The sequence below is a fragment of the Homarus americanus genome, unplaced genomic scaffold, assembly GCF_018991925.1.
Source record: "Homarus americanus isolate GMGI-L3 unplaced genomic scaffold, GMGI_Hamer_2.0 scaffold1909, whole genome shotgun sequence".
In the NCBI taxonomy this organism is placed as follows: domain Eukaryota; kingdom Metazoa; phylum Arthropoda; class Malacostraca; order Decapoda; family Nephropidae; genus Homarus; species Homarus americanus.
Window position 1 is genome coordinate 90,349 of NW_024752372.1, and position 27,577 is coordinate 117,925.

Consider the following 27,577-nt stretch of genomic DNA (forward strand, 5'->3'; position numbering starts at 1 on the left):
ACCTCACCTGCAGGGGCCAGCACCACCTCACCTGCAGGGCCAGCACCACCTCACCTGCAGGCCAGCACCACCCTCACCTGCAGGCCAGCACCACCTCACCTGCAGGCCAGCACCACCACCTGCAGGGCCAGCACCACCCTCACCTGCAGGCCAGCACCACCTCACCTGCAGGGGCCAGCACCACCTCACCTGCAGGGGCCAGCACCACCTCACCTGGGCCAGACCACCACCGCGGGCCAGCACCACCTCACCTGCAGGGGCCAGCACCACCTCACCTGCAGGGCCAGCACCACCTCACCTGCAGGGGCCAGCACCACCCCACCTGCAGGGGCCAGCACCACCCCCACCTGCAGGCCAGCGCACCACCTCACCTGCAGGGGCCAGCACCACCTCACCTGCAGGGGCCAGCACCACCTCACCTGCAGGCCAGCACCACCTCACCTGCAGGGGCCAGCACCACCCTCACCTGCAGGGGCCAGCACCCACTGCAGGCCAGCACCCTCACCTGCAGGCCAGCACCACCTCACCTGCAGGGGCCACACCCACCTGCAGGCCAGCACCACCTCACCTGCAGGCCAACACCACCTCACCTGCAGGCCCCCTCACCTGCAGGCCAGCACCACCTCACCTGCAGGGCCAACACCACCTCACCTGCAGGGCCAGCACCACCTCACCTGCAGGGGCCAGCACCACCTCACCTGCAGGTTTTGTTTTCCGGACACCTCAAACCGTCGTCGATATTCTCGTGTCGTCCTTGTGTCGTCCTGTTTGGGTCGTCCTGTTCGGGTCATCCTGTTTGGGTCGTCCTGTTTGGGTCGTCCTGTTCGGGCCATCCCTGCTTGGGTCGTCCTGTTTGGGTCGTCCTGTTCGGGTCGTCCTGTTCGTCATCCTGTTTGGGTCGTCCTGTTTGGGTCGTCCTGTTCGGGTCATCCTGTTTGGGTCGTCCTGTTCGGGTCGTCCTGTTCACATCCGTTTGGGTCGTCCTGTTCGGGTCGTCCTGTTTGGGTCGTCCTGCGTCGTTCGTCGTCCTGTTCGGGTCGTCCTGTTCGTCGTTCTCCTCGTGTCGTCCTCCTCTTGTCGTCCTCCTTGTATCGTCCTGTTTAGGTCGTCCTGTTCGGCCATCCTGTTTGGGTCGTCCTGTTCGGGTCGTCCTGTTTGGGTCGTCCTGTTCGGGTCGCCTCGTGTCGTCCTCCTCTTGTCGTCCTCCTTGTATCGTCTTGTTTGGTCGTCCTGTTTGTCGTCCTGTTCGGGTCGTACCTCCTTTGTCGTCCTCCTTGTATCGTCCTGTTTGGGTCGTCCTGTTCGGTTCGTCCTGTTTGGGTCGTCCTGTTCGTCTTCTCTCGTACTCCTCTTGTCGTCTCCTCGTGTCGTATTGTCGTCCTCCTTGTATCGTCCTGTTTGGGTCGTCCTGTTCGTCGTTCTCTCGTCTACCTTGCCGTGTCGTCCTCCTCTTGTCGTCCTCCTTGTATCGTCCTGTTTGGTCGTCCTGTTCGGGTCGTCCTGTTCGTCCTGTTCACCCCCCCCCCCCCCCGTGTCGTACTCCTCTTGTCGTCCTCCTTGTATCGTCCTCTTCGTGAACAGGGCCAGGTATCAGGGATCAGGTGTCAGAGGTCAAGGATCAGGGTGAAGACTTAGGGTCAGTGATCATGGGTCAGAGGTCAAGGATCAGGGTGAAGACTTAGGGTCAGTGATCATGGGTCAGAGGTCAAGGATCAGGAGTCAGGTGTCAGGGATTAAGGTTCATATTGATGAAGTTCAGTAGACCAGGTAAGGGAGGAACACAGGTGGTGGGCCAGTGTTTCCTCCCGCACTAACACAGAACCCCAGAGTGTTGAGCATTAAATTATGGAAGGTGGGTTACCTCCTATTGAGGATATGCGCGCGCAGAGATCCTTGACAATGTGTAAATCTATTCACCATCTTGATAACGAGTGAAGGACCTAATTTGCATTCATTTACTACAATAGGGAAATCTATAAAACCATTCAATCCTAAATTAAATAATGTAAATTGTTGGTATGATCTGATTAGGATGTGTGAAAAGAAAAGGAAGATTTCTATTAGTGGTGGAAAATAATATAAGATGTCAGTGTATTATATTAGTTCTGGGAGCCTCACAGCCTCCTCACAACACGGGAATGGTTGCAGCTGAAATAACAATGATCACAAGACCACAAAAACAACAGTAAACACACACACACACACACACACACACACACACACACACACACACACACACACACACACCCACAGAACAGCTGCGAATATCCGGGTTATTGAAAATTTTTGGGGCTGATATATTTTGGTCAGGAAGGCAAGCTGATTATTGCATCACCACCAATACCACCACTACCACCATCACTCATGTTGCCAAGACACTGTGTTGGTGGTGGTGATGGTGGTAGTGGTGATCATTGTGATGGGGATGGTGGTAGTGTTGGTGGTGACTGTGGTGGTAGGGATGGTGATGGTGGTGATTGTGGTGAGCGTTACTGTCCCGCAATAAGCACTATTAATCTCTGTTACTCACTCACTCACTCACTCATACACTCAGTTTCGCCCCACAGGTAAATCCTACAGGTGAGTCAGGAATTCTTTGCCAACAGAGATAAAAGATTATGCATCCCTCGCTGTGCATCTTCCTTCCTCTCGTAAAACTGTTCAACGTGATGTTCATTCCTGACTCATTCATCTAAATTCATTGTGATTTAGTAATAGCTGAATAAAATACTTGATTATTGTTATTCATCGACGGTACAAAATCATTAAACAATAAAATTCAATGTTTATTCACTTTATAAAAAAATAAACATAACTTCAGTTCTTTGGTGTTTATATATGAACAAGTGACAGTCGTTCTTCACTGATCCTCTTTATATGTTAAATAAGAGGATCCAAGACGATGCAGGATAATTCTTCAACACTCACAAGAGGAGTGAATTCTATTTCTCTGACTCGATTTTGATCTTTATTCTCTGGGGGGGGGTTTGGTAATGCATCAATCACAGGCAAAAATGAACAAATATTTATTCACAGGAATATTTTTAGTTTTTAAATGGGAAGTTTTGGACGAAATATTGAAGTATTGTTCTAGCCACGACTGTCAACATGAGATAACATAGGTGAGTCGGGCCCTTTTTCAGATGGTCCCTAGTACTGACAGGCTTCAACCTAACCTAACCAAGAGCTAGAAGGTTGGGGGGCTATTGGGACGGATAGATGGATGGATAGAACGATGAAAGGATGTGTATCTATGAATGTATGTATGTATATATACAGTATATGAAACAGTATTCCTACATTATTCTTAAAATGCAAAAAAATGATAGTTGTAGAGAGAGAGAGAGAGAGAGAGAGAGAGAGAGAGAGAGAGAGAGAGAGAGAGAATACCTTCCCTCAGCTTCATTATACACGAAAAGGTAAACTGAGCAGGTAGGCAGGTATCTCCCTCCATCTCCTACGTACAAATATAACACCTTTGGAAAGCGACTGTATGCTATTATGTCTGAGTTTTGTGAAGTTGTGGTTGGGGGAAGGAGGAGGAGGGAGAGGGAGAGAGAGAGAGGGAGGGAGAGAGGGGGAGGGGAAGGGAGAGAGAGAGAGGGAGGGAGAGAGTGGGTGAAGGAACGAAAGAAAAAAAAAGTTGTCAGGTTAGGAATTTTGCATCATGTAAAAATAGTGAGGGATAAAAGGTAGTGGAGAGCGGGAGGAGGTTCCACTGGGTGTGTGAGCTCCAGTCGTCTAACACTCGCGTCAGGTCCGCCCGTCACACTACCAGGCTTACCTGCCTGCCTGACTACCTGACTGTCACTTGTCTGTCTGTCTTCTCGCCTTCCCCGCCCCCCGACAACCACAAGTTAAACAACATGGTGAGTTGATTTTACCTGTTTCCTATAATAACACCCTTCCCCCTTCTCCTTAAAACCTGGTATGTACTATTACTACTATTGCTACTACTACTACAACAACAACTACAACTACTACTACTACTACTACTACTACTACTACTACTACTACTACTACTACTACAACCATAACAAATACTACGACTACTATTCGAATATTGTTTTGTGTGTGTGTGTTTGTTGTGATTACGGTAACGCGAGTGTGTGTTTCCCGCCGTCAACGATATGTGTTTATGGAGAGTGCCACCCACGCTGTCTCCCTTAATGAATGTCTCCCTCTTAATGAGTGCCACCCACGCTGTCTCCCCTTAGGCGCCATGTTCCAGTGCCACCCACGCTGTCTACCTTAATGAGTGCCACCCCGCCGTCTACCTTAATGCGCCACAACCCGCTGTTCACCATAATGAGTGCCGCCCACGCTGTCTACCTTAATGAGTGCCACCCGCGCTGTCACCATTAATGAGTGCCACCCACGCTGATGCCCACCATAATGAGAGCGCCACCCACGCTATCTACCATAATGAGTGCCACCCACGCTATTCCACCATAATGAGTGCCACCCACGCTCTCCATAATGAGTGCCACCACGCTATCTACCATAATGAGTGCCACCCACGCCATCACCATAATAATGAGTTGCCACCCACGCTATCTACCATAATGAGTGCCACCCACGCTATCTACCATAATGAGTGCCACCCACGCTATCTACCATAATGAGTGCCACCCACGTTATCTACCATAATGAGTACCACCCACGCTATCTACCATAATGAGTACCACCCACGTTATCTACCATAATGAGTACCACCCACGCTATCTACCATAATGAGTACCACCCACGCTATCTACTATAATGAGTGCCACCCACGCTATCTACCATAATGAGTGCCACCCACGCTATCTACCATAATGAGTGCCACCCACGCTATCTACCATAATGAGTGCCACCCACGCTATCTACTATAATGAGTGCCACCCACGCTATTCATAATGAGTGCCACCCACGCTATCTACCATAATGAGTGCCACCCACGCTATTCACCATAATGGTGCCACCCACGCTATCTACCATAATGAGTGCCACCCACGCTATCTACCATAATGAGTGCCACCCACGCTATCTACTATAATGAGTGCCACCCACGCTATTCACCATAATGAGTGCCACCCACGCTATCTACCATAATGAGTGCCACCCACGCTATCTACTATAATGAGTGCCACCCACGCTATCTACCATAATGAGTGCCACCCACGCTATCTACTATAATGAGTGCCACCCACGCTATCTACCATAATGAGTGCCACCCACGCTATTCACCATAATGAGTGCCACCCACGCTATCTATAATGAGTGCCACCCACGCTGTCTACCTTAATGAGTGCCACCCCGCCGTCTACCTTAATGCGCCACAACCCGCTGTTCACCATAATGAGTGCCGCCCACGCTGTCTACCTTAATGAGTGCCACCCGCGCTGTCACCATTAATGAGTGCCACCCACGCTGATGCCCACCATAATGAGAGCGCCACCCACGCTATCTACCATAATGAGTGCCACCCACGCTATTCCACCATAATGAGTGGCCACCCACGCTATCTACCATAATGAGTGCCACCCACGCTATCTACCATAATGAGTGCCACCCACGCTATCTACCATAATGAGTGCCACCCACGTTATCTACCATAATGAGTACCACCCACGCTATCTACCATAATGAGTACCACCCACGTTATCTACCATAATGAGTACCACCCACGCTATCTACCATAATGAGTACCACCCACGCTATCTACTATAATGAGTGCCACCCACGCTATCTACCATAATGAGTGCCACCCACGCTATCTACCATAATGAGTGCCACCCACGATGTCGTATAACTTTCTCATTAGTGAGGAATTCGTTAAGTGTAATAATATGTACCGTAGCTAAAACAACTATGTGTGCAGGAGGGGATCGATATGCTCCCAAGTTTGACGTGTGACTAGTGACGGCCCTCATATACCAAAATTCATCGTCCATGGTCTCATATTGTTTCCCACAGAGTATGCAGATAGTTGTTTTAGCTACTACGTACATGAACCAGGGTTACGTTACTCTCAGGTGTGTGGAAGCAACTCAGGTGGACGTCTCACCTGTTTGATGTGGTTATGGTATCTGGTGCCTCAGGGCTAATGGTGGTTGAACTTAATGATTACCTTGTCGAGTTTTGTGATTGTTTGTGTTGGTGGTGTGGTGGTGTGGTGGTGGTGGTGTGGTGGTGGTGGTGGTGGTGTTGGTGGTGTGGTGGTGGTGTTGGTGGTGATGGTGGTGGTGATGGTGTTGTTGTTGTTGTTCTGTTTATCTGGATCTAACTGCTGCCAGCTGGGAAATTAAAAACCAAACAAGAGAAATTCATAGCGAGATTATGTACGACGGTGGAACTTAAAGGAAAAAAACTTGTCTTCATATAATGGACTTGAGGACTTGATTATGAGTATCTGATTATTAAAGAGTAATTCTCCTTTATGTTGAGTCCCCCTGATGTTATAACCTTGTATTATTCACTCACAGTCAGAAGTTAGCGTTGAGGAAGAAGTCTGGCAAAGAGATCCTAGACACCTGAAGAGGCAAATTACCATCATTAAACAAAGAAAAAGGGGACCATATACTCTCTCACGTATGATATAAGGTATGCGGATATCAGGGGTTATCACATACTAACGAGATGGCGACCACATGAACCACAGACACCCTAGCATACCAGACAGGTCATAAGAGTAGAGGTCTCAGAGTTAATAAGTGAGGCCAACATACCGCAGTTACCCCAACCATAAACCCTGTCGTGTTTTATAATGATGGGTGAGTGGGGTGGTAGACGGGTGAGTGGGGTGGTAGACGGGTGAGTGGGGTGGTAGACGGGTATGTAGGGGTGGTTATAGTGGTGCCTTGCTAGGATCTATATGGCGTACACACACACACACACACACACACACACACACACACACACATGTACGTAAGGCTTTGTTATCAATGGTAGTGAGTGGAGGTCCGCGTCAGGCACACATGCGTACATTAGGGCGGTGATAAGATGGATGATACCTGGCAAAGAGGGCGGCTGGCAGGTATTAACCCCTGGTATTATTATCTTACACGTGGCGAGGTAACGTGAAAGGGTGGGAGGGAGGGGAGGTGGGTGGGTGGGTGGGTGGGAGGGGTGGGTAGGGAAGGAGGGTTGTATGATTGCATAGTAAAGAAGAGGGAAGGAGGAGTGTGTGAGGGAGATATGGATGATTGGATAGAAGGAGAGGGGGAAGAGGAGTGTATGAGGGAGAGTGGGTGAGGGAGGGAGGGAAGGTGTCACAGTGTACATCTCACAGTCACTTCTCCAGCTCGTGATACTGTCATATTATTACTTACCTAAAGTGTACTGTATCGGGTAGATTATGGCACTGCCTACTACTCACTTCCCAGACAATGACACTCCCTCACAGTCACTTCCCAGACAATGACACTCCCTCACAGTCACTTCCCAAACAATAACACTCCCTTACAATCACTTTCCATGCAACCAAAACACCTCCCTGAAACACCCTCCAATCACCTATAGTTACACACTCCAGCGTGGGGTTCACCAGGGCAGCCATCCTCCTCTGTTTCAAGACCTTTACACATACAATATTCACAGAGAAAGAATATCACTTTTTTTCATTTCACTTCGTATTTTTATTTATTTTCTATTTCCTGGTCTTAGATCAGCAAGAATCGGAATAAAAAAGTAATTGGAAAATGCTTAAAGTAATATGGATCATTAATGTGGTTTTTCTATTTTACTTTTATCTTCTCGCTTTTGTATGCCAACATTGTGATAATAATAATAATAATAATAATAATAATAATAATAATAATAATAATAATAGTAATAATAATAATAATAATAATAATAATAATAATAATAATAATAATAATAATAGTAATAATAATAATAATAATAATAATAATAATAATAATAATAATAAAAAATAATAATAATAATAATAATAATAATAATAATAATAATAATATAATAATAATAATAATAATAATAATAATAATAATAATAATAATAATAATAATAATAATAGTAATAATAATAATAATCTAGACCAACAGGTAAGAATAGGTAGACAAAAATAGAAAATAAAGATGAGAGAAGCCGGAGAGGTGAAGGGTGACGTTGATAAATACCTTGTTATATACAGGTGGTGGTGGTAGTGGTAGTAGTTATAATAGTGGTAGTTGTAACAGTTTTAGTAATGGGGGTGGTAGGGAGGGAAGTGGTAAGGAGGGGGAAGCGGAGAGGGAGAAGGGGGTAGGGGGAGGGGGTGAGGAGGAGGAATATTTCGGCGTATTTGGTGGAGCTGTGAGAGTTATTTCGGGTTAGTCAGGACGGCCTGGCTGTGTGTGTCTACTGGTACTGCCGCTTGTTACTCTGGCATACACCTCCCCTCCCCTCCCTCTCTCCCTTTCCCTCCCTCCATTTCCCTCAATCCCTCCCTCCCTCCCCCCTTTCCTTGCCTTCTTCTTATCACCGATTTATTCTACAACTTTAAGCGTGTTACGGGTTAATGTATCTCAATAAAGTTACATTGTGAGTTGTATATTTTAGGGTTATATAGTGTTGTTATAACGTTAGAGAGAAAGGTAATAGTGGTTTTAAAACAACAGAAGAGAAGGAAGGAAGAATGGGGAGGAGGAGGAGGATACGTAGTTGAAGAAAAGAGAGAATAAGGAGGAGAAGGAGGAGGAAAAGGAAAAGAAGAAGGAGGAAGAAGAGGAGGAGTAGGAGGAGGAACAGGAGTAGTTAAAAGCAGGAGAGGAGAAGAGGTAAGTGTACTCAGGTAATTTAGCCCAGGTGAGTATTATAAGTTGTCTTAAATTTCTAGCTGGTTGTGGACACGTGTTGATTTACCTGTTCCTCCTGTTGTGGTGAGATGAGTCAGTCATTCTAGCTGGGCAGGACCCTTAGGTGTTGGTGAGGGAGGAGAGGGAGGGGTGAGGGGGAGATTCTGGTGAGTGTGTTGGAGGGAGGGAGGTGAGGAGGTGTGTTTGGTGAGTGTGTTGGAGGGAGGAGGAGGGGGAGTGTGTTGAGGAGGTGTGTTTGGTGAGTGTGTTGAGGGAGGGAGGTGGAGGAGGTGTGTTTGGTGAGTGTGTTGGAGGGAGGTGAGAAGGTGTGTTTGGTGAGTGTGTTGGAGGAGGGGAGGTGAGGGTGTGTTTGGTGAGGTGTGTTGGAGGGAGGGAGGAGGAGGTGTGTTTGGTGAGTGTGTTGGAGGGAGGGAGGTGAGGAGGTGTGTTTGGTGAGTGTGTTGGAGGGAGGTGAGGAGGTGTGTTTGGTGAGTGTGTTGGAGGGAGGTGAGGAGGTGTGTTTGGTGAGTGTGTTGGGGGAGGTGAGGAGGTGTGTTTGGTGAGTGTGTTGGGGGAGGTGAGGAGGTGTGTTTGGTGAGTGTGTTGGAGGGAGGGAGATGAGGAGGTGTGTTTGGTGAGTGTGTTGGAGGGAGAGAGATGAGGAGTGTGTGGTGAGGGGAGTGTCTAATGAGTGCGTTGGGGGTAGTATATGGTGTATGTTAGATACTGTTAAATAAAGTGTGAAGGAGAGAACACAAACACACTACTAATTTCACCACAATTACCAACACACACACGTAGAGGCTTGAGATATCACAGGTAAACACAAATTAAGGTATACCTACGTTAATATTTACCAATTTAACATTATATCACTTAACATCATAACTACTGGAGTGATAGTTAACCCATGATGACTGACGAGGATAATTGGGGATATATCGCGTGTACGAGTTTTGGCGAGTACATACAGTCACTTCCAATTATACCTGGTACAGTGACTGGTGAGTTTTGTGAGATGTGGCACCACTGTGTTTGTTTACATCGTATTAAAACTCCCGGAATGGCCTTAAAAAAAAACCTCGTATGGGTAAGGATGCTACATAAGTTTTCCACAGTGCTGGCACATCTTACAATACCTGTACATGGACTATTTGAACCCGAGGGTAACATGACATACACTCAGACACACTGTTGTTGATGCTTGTGTTATGGTCCCCAGGAAATATATTTATTTATTTTCTCTTTTGAGTTGATGTGTGTTGGTTTGTTGATAATAATTTTAGCTGCTTTTTAGTTTCTATTTATTTATCATGTATTTAATTTTGCTTTCAATATTTGTTTTCATCCACACTTGTTATTCTAAATCTTATTTCAATATGCATTCACAACAACAATAATTCGCCATTACTTATTATTTATTTTAATTCTAATATCTCTATGCTTGGATACCTTATCATTTCACGGTTATAATTATTGGTTCTTTATTTCACATTAACATTATTCTTTGCCTCAGAAACGCTGGTGTTCGCCTCATTAACACCCACACTGTTCTTGCAGGACTCACTAGAGGCTGATCAGATTGAGGGTATGTATAGAGCGGGTAGCCTGATCCACCCCTCAGTGTCGAGACAACCCTCAAGTGAGAGAGGCGGCCGTTTGATGTCTCTCTCTCTGTCTCTCTCCTACTACTCCCTCGCCTCTCTAGTTCCAAGGAGGGAAACTTCTCTCTCTTTATCTCTCTCCTTTCTTTAGTTCCAAGGAGGGAAACTTCTCTCTCTTTAGTTGTAGGGAGGGAAATATCTCTCTCCTCTTAGCCTAAGTAGCAACTATCGATTTATAGTCTTAGTGGGGGATGTATCTCTCTTCCCCTCTCCTCCTCTCCCCTCTCCACCCCCCTCTCTATCTTAATACATCACCCCCGTCCCTTTCCCTCCCCCCCCTCTGTCTCAGTACATCCCCCCCCCCACCTATAGAACATACCAACTATTGCTTCTGAACACCAGGTAAAAACTTCATATAGCTCTTTAGTTAATATCTCCTTCTTTTAGGGTTCTAGAATTTAGGAGAACCTTCCCTTAGTTTTTTGTGAATGATAAACCAATCCCCTTATCTCTGCCCGTCACCCCTTAACCTGATATGAAGGTTAAGTCGTTGATAATTCCAGGTTGATATCTATACCCCCTTAGTTCCAGCCTGTCGTGTTTCCCCTTAGATCTAAAAGGTGTTATCTTGTATCTCCCACGCCCTTTACCCATTAGTTAAAGTTGGTCATGCGTATCTCCCCTTAGTTCTTTATCTATCCCCCTCCCCTTTACCCCCCTTAGTGCAAGTTGTTAAACCCATTCACAACTCCTAGAAGAACTATTAGACTTGTTGGTTTACCTGTCGTTATTAAACCCATTGTCACCTCCATAATTACAGGTGTAGAGTTGTAACCCTTTGATGACATATGTGTTGTTCTCTGCATCATCGTCACTACTTAAGTCTCTGAGGTAGTGGTGTTGTTACTCTGACTACATAACATGATAATCTAAGTTGTTTGGCGTTTTTCTTCACTTATGTTCAACGTTATAATAATTATCTATTTAGTAAAAGGATTTGTGATAATTCTACTGGATTGTAATATAGAAGTCAAGTTATGATGTTAATTTTTTGGCTTATTATACACAAAAACATATACCTAAATACACACACACACACACACACACACACACACACACACACACACACACACACACACACACACACACACACACCTAAAAACACACACACAACTGGCAGTCAGATTCACCTTATCAGCCTTATCTCTCAGTCTCTGGGGTGACTTACCGAACACAAACTGACAGACGTGGCTTCCCCTTACAGCCCTCCAGAAGGCCTTTGACTCCTTCGACACTGATGGTAAGGGCGCCATCACCACCGATACCGTCTCCACCATCTTGAGGATGATGGGCGTCAAGATCTCCGAGAAGAACCTTCAGGAGGTTATCGCCGAGACTGACGAGGACGGTAAGTGGCGACTGACGAGGACGGTAAGTCTCGCTGGTACCTGAGAACATTATTTATCTCGATGTTAATAGTATACACAGTTAAACCTCCATCTAAAGGCCTGTATAAAGAAGTAAAACCACTATATCGAAGTTCGTTATATACCAAACCTCAATTTAACGAACACCAATTTGCGTCAGAGTTAAGACGTACCTGTTCCTCCTCCTTCAGGTTCCGGGGAATTGGAGTTCGAGGAGTTCGTGGAGTTGGCCGCTAAGTTCCTGATTGAGGAGGACGAGGAGGCGCTGAAGACTGAGCTGAAAGAAGCCTTCCGTATATATGACAAGGGCGGTGAGTAGTACCTGAGTCTGTGCTGTGCTGGAGAGAGAGAGAGAGAGAGAGAGAGAGAGAGAGAGAGAGAGAGAGAGAGAGAGAGAGAGAGAGAGAGAGTCAGTCAGTCAGTTTAATCATAAAAATATTGATGTTTACAGACAATTTTCTACCAAGAAGACTATTGATATACTAATTTCAAACTTGATAAACAGCGTTAAGACATCCAGTAGTGTCCACTGTAGTTCATAAAATTTCATACAAAGGCAGAAATGCATCAGTCTCATCACTACTACACACGATCTCTCTCATTACCTGTGTTACCTATGTCTCGCCTCCTTCAGGTGACGGCTACATCACCACCGATGTCCTGAAGGAGATCCTGAGAGAGCTGGACAACAGGTTGACTGAGGAAGATCTTGACAACATCATTGAGGAGGTGGACGAAGACGGCTCCGGCACCCTCGACTTTGATGGTGAGAGAGAGAGAGAGACTGAGAGAGAGAGAGTGAGAGATTGAGAGAATGAGAGACTGAGAGACTGAGAGCAGGAGATATAGGTATAATGAGAGAAAGAGGGGGAGATAGCTTTCAGAATTTGACGAGTACAGAGAAAATTACTATTTCATCAATATATTTATCTAAGGATAACTAACAGAAATATGTCATCTCTCCTTAAAGAACTATTGTTACAGTCTACCTTTTTGTCAACACTAGACTTGTGTCCATTTTGGGTAACTTAACAAGTCGTGGGTCAAACAGTGTCTTGATGAAACTTGGATGTAAGATTATTTTTGACAATCCTCACTAAAGAAGACAAACCGATTTAGAATTTATGTTATATTATTAATGCTGTAAGGATGAGAGGTTAGAAAGTATGTGTTGTACAGATAAGTAATTATTGCCTGAGTGTTTGACAGCTGTTAACAACCTGGTAATAACCATGGGGATTTATATATCTTATGAGTGTCCATAGTCTGTAGCTGTGATTCTTAAGGGTGATATTTGTCGGGATATTTACCTAATTTATTCTATACAAACATGAAGACTACTGAGGCTAGGTGATCATCCACACCTCACATGTACAGTCGCCTACACTTACAGTATACCTGATACAGTAACTGGCGCGTTCTGTGAGATGTGGCAACTCTGTGTTTGTTTACATTGTATTAAAACTCCCGGAATGGCCCGAAGGAACATACCAAAAGTATTCCTAGATAAACATTCCACAGCCTTGCCACATCTTACAAAACGCACTAGTCACTGTACCAGGTATAAGTGCAGGCGACTGTACCTTCTGTGCTATTGTCCTGTAGCCGTTTATCACTAGTTAATAAAGTATTTACCACCAAACTCCAGTCACCTGATTTCTGATATTCTCCTCCAGAGTTCATGGAGATGATGTCAGGGTAGGCGGCCATGTTGTATCGCTATGCTGCGTTATCTCCCCACCGCAGCCTCCCTCTTTGACCCCGAGCTAAGGGCGGGGTGCTCCAGGCTGCTCTCTCTCCCTCCTCACCACTGTTCGCGTCGAGTCTCTTCCTTCACGACATAATAACTAAATATCCTCATTCTCATCTGTGTCAAGTGTCGCCTCATTTTCTCTACCAATGTCCTGTTAAGAATATATATAATCACTTTGTAAACTGTTCTTATTAGAGGCAAGTTTTATGTTATGTAAAGGATTATATAATAGTGGTTATAGTTCCTAGTGAGTAAGTGTATCAGCTCTGGCGGCGGTCAGGTTTACAGAAGGCTCGTTTAGCTGCGGCCAGGTGTATACTGGCCACAGTCACTACAACAAACTCACCGTAAACTAAACCACACAGCCAAGAATGTTATAGTCACCACACACACACATCATCATTACTAACTAATACCACAAATCTCACCATATCTCCAAACTCCTTCAATAAAGATAAAAAAGAATTAAATATCTGTTTTCATTATCCTCCTCTGTGTGTGTGTGAAGCAATGCGAAGAATCTAGTCAGCCATTGAACTAAGAGGAACAGGCCATTAAGTTAACGTAAAACACAAAGATTAGTGTAACGTTACTGACAAAATACACAAACAAACAAAGGTATTTTTAGTTTTATATAACACAGCAAATAAAGTCTAGTGTGTGTGTATATCTGTCTTGATCTAAATGACCTAATTCTCTGCCATCAGTTATTTTTAATTGAGTCACCCGATGATTAGTCCCCCAATACAATTTATTTCATCTTAAGATTAACCACTCTAACCTAACCTAACCTAACCTAACCTAACCTAACCTAACCTAACCTAACCTAACCTAACCTAACCCAACCCAACCCAACCCAACCCAACCCAACCCAACAACAACATAAACGACCTAATTCCATCCATTTCATATTCATTTCACTATGAAGACCGTAAACAACATTCACAACCGGGATTACCACTGCCAACACAACCAAACACAATGCACTAACTGCCAACACAACCAAACACAATGCACTAACTGCCAACACAACCAAACACAATACACTAACTGCCAACACAACCAAACACAATACACTAACTAACACAACCAAACACAATGCACTAACTGCCAACACAACCAAACACAATGCACTAACTGCCAACACAACCAAACACAATGCACTAACTGCCAACACAACCAAACACAATGCACTAACTGCCAACACAACCAAACACAATGCACTAACTGCCAACACTAAATTTCAAAAGCACTTTCCTTATATTTTTAAGTGTTTCTCGTCTCTCAGTACGCGACGTCACTAGTCGTTTAAAAGACAGTAAATTCTTGTACCTGGTAATTAGTCGCTTCCTGTGACTCAAGTACACGAATAACTTTATGTATGTGTGTATGTATGTATGTATGTATGTATGTATGTATGTATGTATGTATGTATGTATGTATGTATGTATGTATGTATGTATGTTAATCCCTTGAGTACGTTGACTAAACTTTCTGAGTACAATGGCATTCCACTGATAAAAAACTATCTTGATCATCTGAGTACTATAACTTAACCTGTCCGTCTGTCTATCTGTTTTTCTGCTTCTGTCTCTCTTTTTCAAATATTCATCCTCTCTCTCTCTCTCTCTCTCTCTCTCTCTCTCTCTCTCTCTCTCTCTCTCAACTATGCGTCCCCAGTAAACAGCTCTACACACCGGTCAACAACCCAATCATTGTTGCTAAATCCAAGGAGCCGACCAGTGACTCTCTCTTGGCACAGGTAAACACACAGGTAAACAGAATGTTATTGAGGTAAATATTCTGGGTTATGACGTCATGTTTTGTCTCCTATAAATGTAAAGGGGGAACTTGATGATTAGTCCTTATTTCACTTTAAGAATAACCTAATCTAACCTAACCCTGCCAGATGACGTGACCAGGTGGAGAGAAGTATTGGTGGCAGCTGTGGCATTCAATAGGGTGACGGGACAGGTGAGATATGTGTTCTTACCTGTTGTTTAGACATTACCACAACTGTCTGACCCCATTAACCGAGGTTCTAAGTTTATTCGGAAGGTGTAATTGGTTTGTGTGAGTACTCCTGTTAGAAGTGTGAAAGAGATTTTGGTAGATTCTGACAATTATCGAGAAATAAAGTTTTTTTTTATCTATTCATCAATCACGTTATTTCTTTCATTATCTTCTCTATTATTATTTTGTTTTGTTATCGTGATTGGTAGTTGTTTTTTGATAGATACTTGGCCCTTAACTGTCTGATTTCACACCCAAAATGTTCAAAACTAATTGAGAGGAAGAGTTCGTGGGTCTGCTGAGTGTCTGGTGGTGAATTGTGTCATAAGTTGCACATACAATCTGTGTTTACCTTTAGGCAGTGGTTGGGAGGAGCTTACGGCCCGCGAGACACATCCGGCCCGCGAAACAGACACATCCGGCCCGCGAAACAGACACATCCGGCCCGCGAGACAGATACAGCCAGCCAGCGAGATACATCCGGCCTGTGAGACATCCAACCCATGAGACACTGGTATTATCTCTTATTCGTTGTCTGGGAGAACTTATAGAGGCTCATGATCAAAACTTGTTGGCAGAAGTTGTAAAGTTATGAGACAAGAGAATCATGTACCAGGGAGGGTTAGTTGTTAGTGAATGGAAGTTATCATTCTCCTGACCCGCCTTTAGTGGAATGGGGATCATTATAAAGGGGTTATTACTGTGGAAGGAAGTAAAGTTATGACCGAACTGACTTTACCTTGGCTCAGGCACTCTCCCACATGGCACTGGGATCGATCCACCGATTTGTCTCACGTCACAGGTGTGTTTCTCTGTGTGAGTGAGGAAGATCTCAAACGAAGGTGATGTAGGAGAGATAAATATAACTCTATCAGTGACTCGGAAATTATTAGCAATTAAGTCGTGACACCTGGCGCCTTCACAGGTATAGACGGGCGGTCACTTCACAGTCGTGTTGATGCCAAGGTGTGCAGTAAGTTCCCGTACCTCACGTGAATTTAATTAACCTAAGACACACACCTGTACTCCTCTCAGAGACATACAGTCGTTTGTTTACTGTTATTTTAGGGAAGATTGAAGACTGGTACGAGTGTATCAGACAGTAGTGGGTTAAGACTCTCACTAATTGATCAACCTCAAGATCTTTTACTCCCAGGATTAAGAACGACTCTCCCCAATTCGTCCTTGGTGCCTCAACTCACTGGACCTTCCTATAGGATTAGTTAGCGTGGGTCAGCGCCGTCAACTCGGGGTCCAGATAGTGCTGGTCAAGGACGCTGATGGACGTGTGAGTGCGGGAAACGGCTATAATGTTTTGTGTCTATGTTGGTGTGGGCTGTGAGGAGCCGAGGGAAGAGAGAGAGAGGGGGGTGGTGGAGGGAGAGAGAGGAAGGGTGCAGGAAGAGGCACTGGCGGAGGGGAGGAGGAGGGGGGGAAGGGTAAGTCAAAATCTGAAGGAATGAGCCAGCCTCGTCCGGAATTTGTGCTCCGAAATAGTGAGCATAAAAAGGGTGGGGCGTGCGAGCGGACGATCCACTAGCTGAGTGTCTCTCAGTAGTGTACACACCCGCTCCGGCTGCTCCCCTCCACTCCTTCCCTCACACTCTGTAGCCATGGTGAGTGTTCCTCTACTTTTACTACTACCAACATCTACACTCCCTCATCTTCACTACACCCTCTCCATACACCACCATCTGCTACGCTACACCGTTCATTACACCCTATGTGTATTCATCCGAGTGGGAACCGAGACTACTGTATGTGCCTGAGCGTGGTGTTGGAATGGTGAAGTGTCATCGCATCACTGAGGTGATACCAGCTGTGAGGCGGTGCACACTCTGGCCATCCTGAAGCGGTGGATAACACATAATGATGGTGAAACTATCTCGTGAAGGCTGGGGAGTGCGTTAGTATTTACGGAAGGTGTAAAGAGAGTACATTAGGGACACCGTAGAGTGTTGAGAGTGCGTTAGACCTACCGGTGAGTGTCATGGGTACGTTACAATACTTAAATAGCACAAAATAATGGTTAGGATCAGTACAAAAAAATACTAAGATTTGTGTTTTAGATTTAGGAAAAAGTGCGATGAGTGTGTTAGGAGCACCAGAGAGTGTGATGAGTGTGTTAGGAGCACCAGAGAGTGTGATGAGTGTCTGTCATGAAGCTGTGTTAATACCAGCTAGGAGGATTCTAAAGCTGCACACACACACACACACACACACACACACACAGACAGTTCATCTCTGTGATCAAATTCGAAGTCAACTTTTTTGTACGCCAAACATCCGAAAAATCTATGACGCAGAGATAGAGACAGAGAAAAGGAGAGAGAGAGAGAGAGAGAGAGAGAGAGTTAAAGTAAACGTCATCAGTAATGCTGTTGCGTTCCCAGGCAGTGAGTCATGTGTCCTAGTTGTACTTAATACTTGAGTCTGTAATTCTACTGATCATAGTCAATTTTGTGGACCTGTCTGTCTGTCGATCATACAAATAAATGGAAGATGAGGTAGATAATTCTTCAGGATAGAGTGAGTTAGTATATTATATGGTCTAATTATGTACTACTACTACTACTACTATACTACAACAAATACTACTTTTTTTTTAATGTGGCCTCCAGCCTCCCCCAATAGCCATACCTTCGCCACCATTTTATTACCTTAATATTAAATATCCTAATACATAAGTAGCTATCCTAGCTGTGTTGAGTTAGTTGAGCCGCAGATCTATGCGGCATTCAGTGACTGTAGCCTCAAAGTTGATATCTGCAACTGTTGTCGGCTTTGGGGCCGATGCTCTCGTTCCCCTGAGGCAATGCAATGCAGGTCCTAAGCAAAGAGAAGGACAGTCGACATCTCAACCAGGCTGTAACATAACTTCTGGGCTGCTGCTTCCGTTCAGATAAAACCTCCACGAGTCTGGTGTAGAAGTATCTTGCACTTGGTCCCATCCCGCCAGAGGTTGTGAACACCAGAGGAGTGAAGCTGCCCTGATCGACGTTCTGAATTCTCTCCCCGTATTCCCTTATCTTGGCGTTCTCGTTCCTCCTGTGTGCAGCATCGAGAGCTAGGTTGCAGTGACATGCGGCCATGGGATAAAAAATCTTTATGTCAAAAAAGGCTCGCTGTCCCCGCGTCCAAAATCCTCGACCATTGACGTCCACACGGGCTTCGTTGGGTGTGTTTGAAGTCCTGTGACGGAGGTTCTCACCGTCCAATGGAAGGAGGGGCGGTTCCACCATGACGTCGTGGCAGATTTCCCTCAGTGGAGTTGCTGTTAGGTCCCTTACTTCGTCATGCCTCATGCATACGAAGCCCCCTTTCTTGCACACCATGGCGTGGTCGATGTCATAAGATGAGCCTCACACGCATTGGGAGGGCAAACCTTCTACTGGCCTACCGTACCTTAGAGCAATGGCATCTGTGAATTCTTGTTTATTAAGGATGAAGTCCTTTGCCCTTATCGGTAACATTGTTAACCAGTTTGAGGCGCCACCTCCTGCGCTATAGCTACTTTTCTTTTCACGTTCTCTGGTACTTGCTGCAACAGTTGTTGCAGTCTATCAAAACCACTACTACTACTACTATTAATGACACAATTTAAATCAATGGTGAAATATTACATTACAATCTAAGTTCACCATTTTGGCTGAGTCTTTTTTGAGAGGAACACTACAGGGAGGTGTAGGTGATGGGGGTGATGATGGAGGGGGGAGGAGAAGGGGGAGAGAACTGGAAAGGGTTACTACTGAAGAGGAGGGGAGAGAGAGGGCGTTGAAGTGGAGGTTAAGGTAAGGGAAATTGAAAGAGAAGGGGGAGGAAGAGCAAGGAGGAATTGGAGGATGAGAGGGGAGGATAAGAGGGAACTTGATGAGAGGGGAAGGAAGGTCACGAAAGAAGAGGGAGGGGAAAAATGGGAGGAAAGGGAAAAAGAAGGAGGAGGAGGGGGAAGAAGAAGAAGAGGAGGAGGAGGAGGAGGAGGAGGAGGAGGAGGAGGAGGAGGCTCAGGGGCAGAAGAAGGAAGAGGAGGAAGACGAAGAAGAGGAGGAGGGAAGACAAAACAAAACATCGCCTGATTCAAACCTTCCTCCTCACGCCCATCGCCAATGTCCTCCCGAGACTTTCCTAAATAAACGAGGCGCAGCTATTTCAGAGGAGTCCACTGCACCCTGGGCGGCCTGCGCGGGGGTGGGGGGGGGGTGGGGGTGGGGGTTGTAATGGGTAGAGGCCATGTGTGCGTGTGTGTGTGTGACTCTTTGAAGTAGTTTCTTTAGTTAGATTCTTAGATATACACATATACATTTATACATACATACACACCTTTGGAGTAGTTGTTAATGTGACTATAGTTACGTTTATTACCTGGAGGTTAAGTAGTACTGTACCTGCTGCGTCGTCGTCATATTAGGCAGTGAAGATGGTCCAGGGAAGAGGAACTGATAAGGTCGGTGGCGGCGCTAATGTCGGGAATCTGGGACACCGCTACTGGCTGCCAGGACCACAACCTGTTCACGATTTATCTCTGGCACCTCTTGTCTCGCCTGGTTTCTAAGCCAATGGGGCATCTCGGTACTTTTTTTTTTCTTGATTTTGATTGGTTGATTCACGACGACTCTGGAAGTTGAGGAAGATTATCAAATAGACTTAGTGGTTATAATTCGAATTTATTATTTTTTTAGGGTAAACTGAAGGAATTTAACGAATGTGACAATTAGGGTTAGATAGAAGAGAGAGAGAGAGAGAGAGAGAGAGAGAGAGAGAGAGAGAGAGAGAGAGAGACTTGCCAGTTTCGTCTCTCGTTATTGCTCGTTCATGTTCCTCATCGGTCCCGTGAAACACACACACACACACCCTGAGAGACCACCCGTGAGGTTAGCTATGCCTCTATTGATCTTCTGTTGAATTTCATTTGTTTTTATAAGACCAATCGGTGCTAAAGCAAACGCGCTGCTCACACGCACGCGTCATCACCTCTCAACCTCCATCACCACGTCATCACCTCTCAACCTCCATCACCACGTCATCACCTCTCAACCTCCATCACCACGTCATCACCTCTCAACCTCCATCACCTCCTCTTCTTCCATCTCTTCTTCTCGTCATCTTCTCTACATATCCTGCTTCTCTATGCTTGATGAAGCTGCCACCGTCATTAAGCTTCTCTATGCTTGATGAAGCTGCCACCGTCATTAAGCTTCTGTATGCTTGATGAAGCTGCCACCGTCATTAAGCTTCTGTATGCTTGATGAAGCTGCCACCGTCATTAAGCTTCTATGCTTGATGAAGCTGCCACCGCTATTGCTTTCTATGCTTGATGAAGCTTGCCCGTGCTGCGCTGCTATGCTTGATGAAGCTGCCACCGTCATTAAGCTTCTGTATGCTTGATGAAGCTGCCACCGTCATTAAGCTTCTCTATGCTTGATGAAGCTGCCACCGTCATTAAACATCTGTATGCTTGATGAAGCTGCCACCGTCATTAAGCTTCTGTATGCTTGATGAAGCTGCCACCGTCATTAAGCTTCTGTATGCTTGATGAAGCTGCCACCGTCATTAAGCTTCTCTATGCTTGATGAAGCTGCCACCGTCATTAAACATCTGTATGCTTGATGAAGCTGCCACCGTCATTAAGCTTCTGTATGCTTGATGAAGCTGCCACCGTCATTAAGCTTCTCTATGTTTGATGAAGCTGCCACCGTCATTAATACCCGCCGTGTCATCTAAGAACAAAACATATAGTGAATGTTTTATAGTTTTATCGTCAAACCAACATTTATAAAATGTTTGGGCCAATGGTTGAGGCAGTAAGAGAGAGTTTCTCACACAGGGAGGTGGAGAGTGTGTTTAGTGTTTACAAGTGAACAACAACTCGAGTCTCAGAGAGGAACATCCACCATAGAATATATTAACACCACGATTAATGTTTACTTAGTTTAGTTTTATTATTTTATTTTGCTTAGCTAATGTTTATTGTTGTAATATCTCAATGTTTTTTATTTTATTTTAGTTTATGTTGTTGTTGTTTTGTTTGAGCTGAGGAACAATGTTATGTGACGCGACTAACATGAACACTACCATTGCAGGACTCGTTGGATGAAGAACAGATTGGCGGTATGTATGATGAGGTCCTGCCAGCCATCGTCCCAACCACACACACCACACACACACACACACACACACACACACACACACACACTATATACTTCAACAGGACAACCAATAGATCGTATGTGGGTTCTGTTTTAGTTATCCATATTGACCACCAACCCTCGCACCTTGAACCACTGTAATGCACACCACCCAAGTCCTTCTATAATGTGTCATTCTACTGTCCACAACCACCTTGACCTTGATGTAAAGTGAGAAGGAAAATAGTTTAAGTTCCTACACCTGTTTACCCAGATGATGAGTGTGACCGCACCTGTGAACACCTGTTTTCAGTGCGTCTTTCTCTCCTCGCCTAGTCTCACTAACATCCAAGTGTGATTTTTTTTAACCAACAACAGACCAACTTCGTTCTCCGGATCCTCTTATGGGGAAACACCTGTTGAGTGGTTATACAGGTGTTCTGAGAGATTGTTTTTGTATTATATGGTCGTTTTTTATCATTTTTTATTAACAAGTCTTTTAGGTGTATTACCTTCCATCGCCCCGTATGAGGAAACATGTTCACACCTTAATGTCATCCTCGTCTTACAGCCCTCCAGAAGGCCTTCGACTCCTTCGACACTGATAGCAAGGGCTTCATCACCCCGGAGACCGTGGGCGTTATCCTCAGGATGATGGGCGTCAAGATCTCTGAGAAGAACCTTCAGGAGGTTATCGCCGAGACTGACGAGGACGGTAAGTGGCGACTGACGAGGACAATAAATCGAGAACTGACGAGGACAGTTAGTATGGGCTGACAGCCTGCTAAATGAACCTAGAACTTTTTACTATTTAATACACCCTAGAGACAATACGGCTGCTTCACCTAAACCAATCTTGTTGTGTCTGACATCAACAATAACAATGTCCAATGTGAGTCATTCTTAAACTCGTGATATCCTGCTGACACAACTTTATAGCAAGTTCTTCCTCCTCCTTCAGGCTCCGGTGAGTTGGAGTTTGAGGAGTTCGTGGAGTTGGCCGCTAAGTTCCTGATTGAGGAGGACGAGGAGGCGCTGAAGACTGAGCTAAGAGAGGCCTTCCGTGTGTACGACAAGGAAGGTGAGACGAGACGCTGATTACGTTCTTCCATTCTCAACCCAATCTGTTTTTTTTTCCACTCGTTTATTGTGGTTTCTTATCAGGGCATTTACACACACGACGAATGGAATAGATATATAGATAGAGAGATAAAAATGAGAATAGATGTGATATTTCAACGACCTAATCAAGATACAGACGATTTGTCTTAATATTCATTCGTTAACAATTATTTTCCCTGTGCCCTGAGATCTAACACCCTATTACCCAGCTCTCAGTAGACCACATAAACATTCCTTTCATCGTGCACTAAGACCCAACACTCATGGGTAAAGTGAGAAAATAACCACGCATTACAAAAACACTTCTTGCATCAAGCGGACCAACAACCTTTTGCACAGCCATCTCTCTCGCCTCTCTACCCACACTCCCAGAGCTCTAGTCTTAGCATTACAAAGTCTTAACACACACGAAGTATTCTAAGATAAATATAATCGATGTGTCACTAAAATAGCCCAAAGTGAAAACAATCTTGATAAAAATAATGGTTTGCCCTCAAAATATACGCGTAATTTTCTGTTTTCTTTTATTTTCAAAATTTCTATGATTATGTTCACTTGCAACTGTTTGTTTTTCTTACCTGGGATAAACACAGCATATCTTAGAGTAGTTCCAACACCTCGTTCTTTACACCTGCTGAGATTCTGTCTTCCTCCTTCAGGTAACGGCTACATCACCACCGATGTCCTGAAGGAGATCCTGAGAGAGCTGGACAACAGGTTGACTGAGGAGGATCTTGACAGCATCATTGAGGAGGTGGACGAAGACGGCTCCGGCACCCTCGACTTTGATGGTGAGAGAGAGAGAGAGAGAGAGAGAGAGTCTAGATAATATAACTTAGTGAATTAATAAAAAAAATCTTATATTTGGAAAACTTTACATACAAAAACTAATCTGAAAATGACATGAGAATTCTTTAATATAAAGTTCCATTAAGACATTTTTAAACACCCTGGCATCAACCTAAACACACATGATACATTATGTCACGTATCACTAGATTAATAATTAGGCTGCGTATGATACTTGAGGTTAATTAATAAAGATACACCTGGATTGTTTTAAGTTTCCATGTGATACAATATAACAACGCTTCCTTCCTCTTGGTTTACCTGTACGGATTTTCAAAGCTAAAACAACACATTCAAATTCCTGTCAACATCAACACTACAACAACAAAATTCTCACCTCACTCACGCAGTCTACCATAATGTTTCTTCATCCCTACCATTATATAAACATTTAATTTCCTTCGAGCAATGTTTATTATTCCACACGAACCCCGATATAGTGGTACAGTATTTGGACAGTCAATTTATTTCCCAATCTTATAGTTCGTGGGTCAAGTGTTATATTTTCGTTATATATCCGTATAGACGTTATTCGTTATACGGTGTGGCCTAATCTGTACGTGGAAAGATTCACATACATTTGAATATTTAATTTTAGAAAGCAAAACCGTAAAAAAAAAAGATACAAAGAGATTTAAGAATATATTTAAGTTTGTGTTAAGATTATCACTTTTCTTTATTCTTCATTCCCATGAGGATTTTGTTCACGTTCAATGTGTTTAGTGTTCTTGTTCTTCGATAATTTGTTCTCCTTACCATGGCGTTATCCGACTATCTTCCTCAAGTGTTATTTCATTATAAAGAACAACTTATGTGCTGATTGGCTAAGGCTACATCACGTGACCTCCGTAATGTAAGATGATTGGTCCCGTTGACTGTAAAATAACTTAGCAATACAACGCAACATAACAGCATTAAACCATAATAACTTACCAACAACTATTTAATACTTTTTTTTACAATTAATATTTAGTTTTCTTTATTATAAATTTTATGAGAATTAACATTGATTTTTTAGTTCCATTTTCTTCGATACATTTTTTAATTCAATAAATTCTTGAGGAGTGACTCGTTTATTTTGAGATGAATAAATATATATTTTTTTTTTCAGAATTTATGGAGATGATGAACGGTTAAACGATGGGTGTCCCTCTCTTTCCTTCCTTCCTTCCTTCCTTCCTTCCTTAATTCCTTCCTTCATTCCTTCTCGTCAATCTTCCTTATTAACAATATATCACAAAATAACATGGGATAATTTCATTAACTCACGACTACAAGGAGGGGGCTGCAATGTCGACCCCCCCACGCTCACTTCACATTCACAAACTTTTTTTTTCATTCTCATTCGTGTTTTTTATCATCTCTTTGTTTTTCTTTCTATTTAACCTTTCGAATATAATTAAACAGTATTTATTTTCTCATGTAAACACCTCCTGACCTTATCATCCAAGGACTTGACCCGGTACCTCTGGTTTTGCTTATTTCTGCGTTTTCTTACGACACGTGACAGCTAAGTATGTCATTCGCTTAATCTCTGGACACGTGACAGCTAAGTGTGTCACTCGCTTAATCTCTGGACACGTGATAGCTAAGTATGTCATTCGCTTATTCCCTTGACACGTGATAGCTAAGTATGTCATTCGCTTATTCCCTGGACACGTGACAGCTAAGTGTGTCATTCGCTTATTCCCTTGACATGTGGATAATCGCGTGTCAATCGCTTAAACTGTGTATGAAGGAAAAAATATCGCTTATAAATCCCTTATTGCTCGTTAGATCTTTTGTCATTCGCTTATATTATACACTCCTACAGTGCTTGTTGATCGCTTACTCCCTCATGCTCGATAAAACTCGCTTCTTAACTCGCTTAGCACCTGTTGTAATAATGCTTAATCTTATGAGCGCTTATACTATATCTCAGCTTAGTTATATCGCATACTCTTAGTTAAGCTGCTTACTTGTTTAGATCGCTTACTCTTACTATCGCTTAATACCTATCGCCTTACATCGCTTACTCTTTCTATCGCTTAATACCTATTGCCTTACATCGCTTACTCTTACTATCGCTTAATACCTATCGCCTTACATCGCTTACTCTTTCTATCGCTTAATACCTATCGCCTTACATCGCTTACTCTTTCTATCGCTTAATACTTATTGCCTTACATCGCTTACTCTTTCTATCGCTTAATACCTATCGCCTTACATCGATCACTATCGCTTACACGGGACCTCACCTCGCTGCCAAGACAAAATCGCTCTTAAAACAAAACCTCTCCACTCAGTTCTTCATTAACACTACGACTGTATTAAGAAATGCCAAGTTAAATCTCTAAGTTTGATTCATATCTTACAGCAAAGTTCAAAGATCTTTACATGGTCAAAACTCTATGTCTTTCCGGGTTAAGGAAATAGAACCGTAACTTAAACTTAACAACAATAACTGATAAGAATAATTTTTTCATTTTAATTTAATATATACATCAAAACTTTAATCTATTTGCTGTCTGGTTTAACATACAGTATTATGTATATAAATATGTGTATATATGTATGTATTTATGCATACATGTCATAAATATACATAATTTAGTCAGTATTAGTATTTTTCTCGATCTAAATGATTGGAGTATTTCTTATACACAATGTACTGTTTACGTGAGTTTATACACCTGATCACTTTATGTTTTGGTTCTTCTTCCTCCTTCTCCAGACATTATTGGTGACTACTGATATTTACTCTATTTATTGTGTGTTACTCTGCTTCTTCTTCTTCGCGGTGTTTTAATTATTTTCCAGCATAAATAGTTTATATTTTGTTTATTTATTATGTTTATCCCTTCTTATACTGTCTTATATTTTTGTTTATTCTCTAATAGTTTCTTATTTATCTTTATTTATTTCTCTATTCTTTACTTATTTTTTCTTTTTAATTTAGTCTTGTCTCTCACTTATTCACTTCCTTTCTTTCTTCTTTCTCTCTATTGATGAAATTTCAACTTTTTTATTCATTTACGCATTTCCATTTTGCAGAGTTCATGGAAATGATGGCTGGGTAAAGGAGGACACACACACACACACACACACACACACACACACACACACACACTCCCAGCTAGAGGGGCCGGAGTGTGTCAACAACTCCTCTCTCTCTCATCTTCTCCTTACGTTAACATTATACATATTTACAGATTTTTTTTCTATTTCTCGTTTTTCATCTTTTATTTTTTTTCTTTCTCTTCTTTCGTCTTAAGATAGAATCATTCATCTCCATGGCAGAATAATATGTAATTCTTTCCTCCTCTTCCTTCTCCATCTCCTCCTACTCCTTCTCCTCCTCCTTCTACCTCTTCCTCCGTCTAGTCTGTTTGCTGTTCTTCATATTTTTTATCACCTGAAGCTCATTAATTTACCTGGGCTGTGTCATCTGACCAGGTAATCGGTGGCCCAAACACATAATAAAACTAATAATAAAAAAATACAAATAAATGTTTACCTGTAGCCGGATCATTACGGAAGAATACCTGGCCGTAACAGTGGACGGTAAACACCTCATAAAAGTCTTACTGTTGACTACTACCACCATTACCACCACTTCTACTACTACTACTACTACTACTACTACCAGCATCACCACCGTCTCTCTAAACAGCTGTTCATCTGAGCTGATTCATAAATATAGAATAGAGAATCTGAACATAGTGTTTTTCTTTCCTTTATATATGTGACGTTATATTAAAATTCTTGAAAAAAAATTAAAAAATATATGTATTGAAAATTCCTTCTTTATGACGTCATCCTAAGAACTGTTAAAATGAAAATATTAACAAAAAAAATAAAAATTCTTTATGTATGACACCATCTCAAGTCTTCCCCTAAAACAATAGGAACAAAATATTGTACTTTC

The 27,577-nt window shown here is 43.4% G+C and overlaps 2 protein-coding genes across 3 annotated transcripts; both read left to right on the forward strand.

The window, feature by feature from the left end:
• The first annotated feature begins 3,698 nt into the window (after positions 1-3,698).
• On the forward strand, positions 3,699-14,031 carry LOC121855058 (troponin C, isotype gamma-like). The gene is made up of 6 exons (XM_042349884.1): positions 3,699-3,869; positions 10,338-10,365; positions 11,646-11,789; positions 12,000-12,119; positions 12,443-12,574; positions 13,485-14,031. Exons 1-6 carry the CDS (start codon positions 3,867-3,869, stop codon positions 13,508-13,510), a joined length of 453 nt encoding a protein of 150 aa, XP_042205818.1. The 5' UTR covers positions 3,699-3,866; the 3' UTR covers positions 13,511-14,031.
• Positions 14,032-17,085: 3,054 nt separating this feature from the next.
• LOC121855059 (troponin C) lies at positions 17,086-27,367 on the forward strand. 2 transcript variants are annotated; one of them, XM_042349886.1, is made up of 6 exons: positions 17,086-17,190; positions 21,655-21,682; positions 22,271-22,414; positions 22,661-22,780; positions 23,481-23,612; positions 26,704-27,367. In XM_042349886.1, the coding sequence occupies exons 1-6, from the start codon at positions 17,188-17,190 to the stop codon at positions 26,727-26,729; spliced, it is 453 nt and encodes a 150-aa protein (XP_042205820.1). In that variant the 5' UTR covers positions 17,086-17,187; the 3' UTR covers positions 26,730-27,367. The 2 variants fall into 2 exon arrangements, with proteins under 2 accessions (XP_042205820.1, XP_042205819.1); XM_042349885.1 differs by having other exon boundaries at positions 17,087-17,190; positions 24,782-27,367.
• The last annotated feature ends 210 nt before the right edge of the window (positions 27,368-27,577 follow it).

What these genes read in the sequence shown, in the direction of transcription:
- LOC121855059 (XM_042349886.1), top strand. An exon ending in GGATGAAGAACAGATTGGCG is followed by an intron (nt 21,683 to 22,270) that starts GTATGTATGATG and finishes CTCGTCTTACAG; the next exon opens with CCCTCCAGAAGGCCTTCGAC. An exon ending in CCGTGTGTACGACAAGGAAG is followed by an intron (nt 22,781 to 23,480) that starts GTGAGACGAGAC and finishes TTCCTCCTTCAG; the next exon opens with GTAACGGCTACATCACCACC.
- LOC121855058 (XM_042349884.1), top strand. An exon ending in CCGTATATATGACAAGGGCG is followed by an intron (nt 12,120 to 12,442) that starts GTGAGTAGTACC and finishes CGCCTCCTTCAG; the next exon opens with GTGACGGCTACATCACCACC. An exon ending in CGGCACCCTCGACTTTGATG is followed by an intron (nt 12,575 to 13,484) that starts GTGAGAGAGAGA and finishes ATTCTCCTCCAG; the next exon opens with AGTTCATGGAGATGATGTCA.